The 6,000-nt window shown below is 43.4% G+C and overlaps 1 protein-coding gene across 3 annotated transcripts in view; it reads left to right on the top strand.

Annotated features, from left to right (window-relative positions):
• The first annotated feature begins 2,805 nt into the window (after positions 1-2,805).
• The window catches only part of TNKS2 (tankyrase 2), a 65,329-nt gene continuing 62,134 nt past the window's right edge, over positions 2,806-6,000 (top strand). For all 3 annotated transcript variants that reach the window (XM_070363788.1, XM_070363789.1, XM_070363787.1), the window contains exon 1: positions 2,806-3,293. In XM_070363788.1, coding sequence (XP_070219889.1) covers positions 3,095-3,293 — 199 coding nt within the window. In that variant the 5' untranslated portion in view covers positions 2,806-3,094. The remainder of the gene's footprint in view (positions 3,294-6,000) is intronic.

The raw sequence follows: 6,000 nt of genomic DNA, 5'->3' as shown, positions 1-6,000 counted from the left end.
TGGTGTTGGAGAAGACTCTTGAGAGTCCCTTGGACTGCAAGGAGATCCAACCAGTCCATTCTGAAGGAGATCAGCCATCGGTGTTCTTTGGAAGGAATGATGCTAAAGCTGAAACTCCAGTACTTTGGCCACCTCATTCGAAGAGTTGACTCATTGGAAAAGACTCTGATGCTGGGAGGGATTGGGGGCAGGAGGAGAAGGGGACGACAGAGGATAAGATGGCTGGATGGCTTCACTGACTCGATGGATGTGAGTCTGAGTGAACTCTGGGAGCTGGTGATCGACAGGGAGGCCTGGCGTGCTGCGATTCATGGGGTCGCGCAGAGTCGGACGTGACTGACTGAACTGAACTGAACAGAAATTTAGAAATTCTGTATTTTTAAAAAATGACGACTAACATTTCTTTGCGATACCACTTACACTATATGGAAAAATTAATCAGACAATGAAAGTGAAAGTTGCTCAGTCATGTCCAACTCTTTGTGATCCCATGGACTTTACAATCCATAGAATTCTCCAGGCCAGAATACTGGAGTGGGTAGCCTTTCCCTTCTCCAGGGGATCTTCCCAAACCAGGGATCAAACCCAGGTCTCCCGCATTGCAGTTGGATTCTTACTAGCTGAGCCACAAGCGAAGCCTAAGAATACTAAGGTGGGTAGTCTATCCCTTCTCCAGTGGATCTTCTTGATCCAGGAATTGAACCAGGGTCTCCTGTATTGCAGGTGGATTCTTTACCAACTGAGCTTAGTAAAGCCCAGTCCTACAATACCAAGGGTTAATGAAGACAGAGATTTTAAAAACTCCTACACTCTCCTGGTAGCCATGTACATTATAAACAATCTCTTTGGAAAACAATTTGGCTTTATTTTGTAAAGTGAGCATTTGCTGCCTATGACTGAGTGACTGCTCTCATGGGTAGTCCATTCCTACTCCTGCAATATTTTTCAGACCTTTTGTTACCACTCATTTGTGTGTTCTGTGATCAGTTAACTGGAAGTCATAACTAGCATTTTTGTAAACACTGAAGAGGTAAATATCACTTCATTATTTCGTGAAACTTTTGTTTTATATATGTGAGCATGTTTACTGGTTGAATACAGCAATCACCTTTCTTATGCTATGAATAGTGGTCAAAAAGTTCAAACACTTCTCATTTTAAATACTTGCACATATGTACCAGGAGAATGTATACAAATGTTTGTAGCAGTACTTTACAACAAAACTTGGAAACAAATCAAATGACCAGTGGACTTCTAAGTCTGTGGTATACTCACAAGACAACTCTAGAAAACAATAACGACTGCATGAGACTTACAAGCATCACAAGTGAAAAAAGACCTCATAGACTGATACTTTGAGAAAGCTCAAGAACAAGTAAAGGTGAACAATGTGCTGCTGAGGAATACCCACATGGTAAGGGATTAATAACTACAAATTAATAGCTAGAGAATAAGAAAATTAGGGAATACAGTTGGTAAGTAGATGAAAGATGGAAGAAAAACGATAGATTCAATACCATTGGTGGTGTACCAGTTCTTCAGGTGGATTCACAGATACTTATCATTATGCAACATAATTCAAATCTATACTTATCGTGTGCATATATAATTATGTAATTTACACATTTATAAAAATGCCCCCATCCATGTAAAACCTCTACCTTTTAACACAATAGTGAGTTGATGTTCCCAAACAAACACTGAATTTGCCAAAAAAAAAAAAACCAGGTTAAGAAGTTAAGACAACACAGGGGAGAGGGGGGGTGGGGAAGATGCTTGTCTGCATGCCAAGGGTCACATGTACCCGTTTAGGTAACCATTTGTTGTTCAGTTGCTAAGGCCTGTCCAACTCTTTGCAACCCCAGGACTCCAGCATGACAGGCTCCTCTGTCCTCCACTATTTCCTGGAGTTTGCTCAAACTTATGTCCACTGAGTTGGTGATACTATCTAACCATCACATCTTCTGCCGCCACCTTATCCTTTTGCTTCAATTTTTCCCAGCTTCAGGGTCTTTTCCACATGTATGTAACCATAGTTTTAAAGTTTCTTAAGACCAGGGCATAGGGTAGGGAATGATCATGAACAGCTGTATCACTACCTTAGGCGTGAGAGTTAATTATGTGCTTTTCTTGCTTTCACGGCAAAAAGAAAAGAAATCACAATTCATTAAACTTTGTCAGCGATGTGTATACCCAGTATATCCACACTTCGGCCAAGTCAGCATAATATAGACTCAGGATGGGTCCTTTAGTCGTAAACTATTAACTATGAAAAGAGTAATTCATGTAAGCCATACCTCTCAATCATTAATTTAGAATTGGAACAAACTTCCAATGCTTTCCTAATTTTCTTCACATTATCTTGGGGCAACTCATTCATTTCTGAGAAGTGGCTCACAAAAAACAAAACGGCACTTGCGGGGGAGGAAAGAGACAGTGGCAGGGAGAAACCCCCAGGACAAAGGGGTTGTGGAAGCTGAAAACATGGAAAATGTCCACAGTAAGAAGTCCAAAATAACATCCAAAATTGGGGGGAAACTTTCAAAGGTTCTTTTCTGTGCAATAAGGAAATTCAGATTAAGAATCCATTTTTTTATAAAGACATTAAGCAGAACATTCAACTTCAGCAGAACCCACCACAAAGATGGCGGTGGGACGAAGCCCCTACTCCACCCGCAGCCAGAGGCTGTCGCCTCACATTTCCCACAAACCCCTCCGCGCGGCCTGCTGGCCAAAACCTGTCCGGCCTGCCTACCACCACTGCGCACGCGCGGCGCGACGTCACGTGCGCTCCCAGGGCTCAGCGGAGCTGGCGGGAGGGGCCTTGCTAGCTTCCGCCGCCGCGTCGCTTCTGAGCTCGAACGGCGGGTTCTCGGTGCCTCCGCCTTGGCGGGGCAGTCGGGGGTCGCGAGGCCGATCGAGGGATGCGAGGTGGCGCGGCCATGGGACTGCGCCGTGCCCGGTGACAGCTGGGAGCCGAGCGGCCCGGGCCCTGAGCGCGTCTCCTCCGGGGGGCCTCGCCCTCCTGCTCGCGGGGCCGGGGCTCCTGCTGCCGTTGCTGGCGCTGCTGCTGGCTGCGGCGGCGGCCAGAATAATGTCGGGCCGCCGCTGCGCCGGCGGGGGCGCGGTCTGCGCGGGCGCTGCTGCCGAGGTCGTGGAGCCGGCCGCCCGCGAGCTGTTCGAGGCTTGCCGCAACGGGGACGTTGAGCGAGTTAAGAGGCTGGTGACGCCCGAGAAGGTGAACAGCCGCGACACAGCGGGCAGGAAGTCCACCCCGCTCCACTTCGCCGCAGGTAAGCGAGGCCAGCGCCTCCTTGCCTCGCCCCAGACCCCACCTGCGCACCCGGGTTCGCAGGCCCGAATCCAGATACAGTGCTCCTTCCCCCGCCCCCCCCGGCCTTTCCCCCTGGGACTTCGGTCCCGCTTCTCTTGATGTCGTCGAATGGGAGGTGAGGAGTCCCCTAGGTTTTAGGGGGTGAATGTGCCACAGTCACTGGAAGTTGTGGGGTTTTTTTTTTTTTGCTTTGTTTTGTTTCGACAATACCTGTACCCACTTCCGGTCTTACTACCCTAAAAGGCCTCTACAGGCTAGAAAGAGTAGGGGACGAAGTAGACCTTGTGATTTTTAAAGGCCAGTTATCTCCCAAACCTATCTTTCTTGCACTTTCCACCATAACTCTTAAAAATCCTTTGTGTTACGTTCTTGAGGCTTTTGTCAAATGCAGGGATGTAATTTAGGAGGATCAGCTTATATGGTCCATTGACACATTAGCATTAATGGGTTTACCTGGGTAGCAGTCATAGGCAAGTTTCTGGAGACGAACTGGAAATAGTCAAGTTTGGAAGAACTGAGGTCTGACTTAAGCTGGGTGCGGGATGCGTGCGGGTAGTCTCTGCCAGACACAAGTTGGGATGGAGAGTAGTATAATGCCACAAAGATGGTGCGGGGACTCTAGCTTGGGTCTAGATTTTAAATTGGAAGTAATCTCGCCTCATCCTGAGATTTAGATCGTTTGAGTTACACATACACATATTTTTATATGTGTTTACTAGGTTCATTTTTGATAGGTGTATTAAATTTAATTGAAGAATATAAAAACTAGAGATGGGACACAGCTTATTTCTATGAAGCATTTATACTTTTCTCTTGGAAGGATTGTGATTGCACTGTGTAATGATGAGCCGAGAAACGTAAGAAAGATTTTCTTGTTCACAAGCATTGCTTTTACGCTTTCAGTGGGAAATGTGTTTGTCTTAACCTGTACCTGATTTAGAATGTAAATATTACTGGAAAGTATGCTTTCTCCATCAATTACAAATTTGTTGGGTTCCCATTGAGGAACTTGTTAAGGGAGAAGGTTTGGAGGACCATTGGTGGGAGAACTAGAAGCAGCCTGTGGGCAGTGGAAGGGGAAGAGAAGAATACTAAAGTCTAATCTCACGTTTAGCTAGTTTTGCCTAAAATTTTGATGATCACCGCTGTCTCTTAACTTGAATTGTCCTGCTTGTCCATGTAGTCAACATTTAAGCAACTGATTTGGGAAACTGTCATAACCTACTGATACATAATCCAAAGGGTAGTGTTACTCAGATTCTGTTTGCTTGATCTGTGGGATAAAAATAACCAAAGAAGATCTTAGTTGCTACCTTTCAAGAATTTGTTGTATTAATGAGTTCATATCTGAAAATAATAATATTTAGAGACTTAAGGTTATGGATTAGCTTCCTATTGACCTTTTTCCTCCCAACCATCCCACCCTGAGCTCTGTCCCAAGATCAAAGCACTTTTTACCAAACTGAAGTGGAAAACTTTGTGGTTTGTTCACACTGAAATGGAAAACTTATTTTAGGAACCAGTTACGCTTCACAATTTACCCAAATTATCAGGTACAGGTTATAAGATTAAGAATTTGAGGTATAAAAGAAAGTAATAAAAATTACTAATGGTCTATATTAAATCAGAGTTTTAAAGCTCTGCATTTAAACCCAGGTGTATAAAAAACTTTAATTAACTCTGTAAATTTCAATCTGAATTATTACTTAAGATTAATGAGAGAGAACCTTCTTACTCAAATTTTTAAATAAATGCATCCAGCTGCATTTTTTCTTAATATGTGGAGAATATATTTTATGAACTCTCTGTGGTAGTGAGTTATCAGTTATGTTAACATGCACGTCAGCATGTCATTGGAAGTTCAGTGGAGGTGGGATTATGTAACTGCCTGACCGAGCAGTGTCCTGTTTTGTGCATTACAGGGTAAGCTGTAGGGGAACCCTTTTTTTTTTAAGCCAATTAAAACTTGGACATTTTATGGGAGATGGGTAGGTATGATTTTGTCTTTTTGTTTCAGTTCCAAAGAACAGGAATGAGAGATCGGTGCAAAGGAAAATGAATCACTATAGAACAGTTTAGAGAATTTGGTCTGTCTTTTCATCTAAAATATTTAGTTCATTTAAAGAATAATTGCTAGCCCTAAAGGAGTTAAGTTCTTGTGTCAAATGGAAAAAATAATCAGATAAACAGTAACTTTTCTATTATCAGACTAGATTCCATTTCTTAAATAAGTATGCTTCAAGAAGTCACTGCTAGTCAGAAGTTTCCTCTTCAATCCCCCTGCCACCAGCCCCTTACCTATCCCCTCCCCCCAACACACACACACAGGTTGTGAATGAGTTTTTTGTGACACATTACAAAACTTGTAGAGGCAAGTTGGTGGTAGGAAAGCTGCAGCTCTAATTTTGCTAAAAGCAGTAACATCCGAAATTCTTGACAGTATAATCCCCTAGAAAACAAGCAGGTTTCAGTAAAGGATATTGCTTCTCTGAACTTGCTTCTGAAAAAATGAAGAGGGCCAGAATCTTTGGGAGAAGGTTATCTTTTTGTCCATCATAGCCAAAGAAAGAAATACACAGCATTCTCAGGAATCTTAGAACAGGAGAACAGAATTCTCTGGCTTGAGAATCTTAAATATTCTTTAAGATGTGCAGAGAATTGTTCAA

Source organism: Bos mutus, chromosome 26 (genome assembly GCF_027580195.1).
Source record: "Bos mutus isolate GX-2022 chromosome 26, NWIPB_WYAK_1.1, whole genome shotgun sequence".
NCBI classification, from domain to species: Eukaryota; Metazoa; Chordata; class Mammalia; order Artiodactyla; family Bovidae; genus Bos; species Bos mutus.
This window is presented reverse-complemented; position numbering and strand designations above follow the sequence as displayed.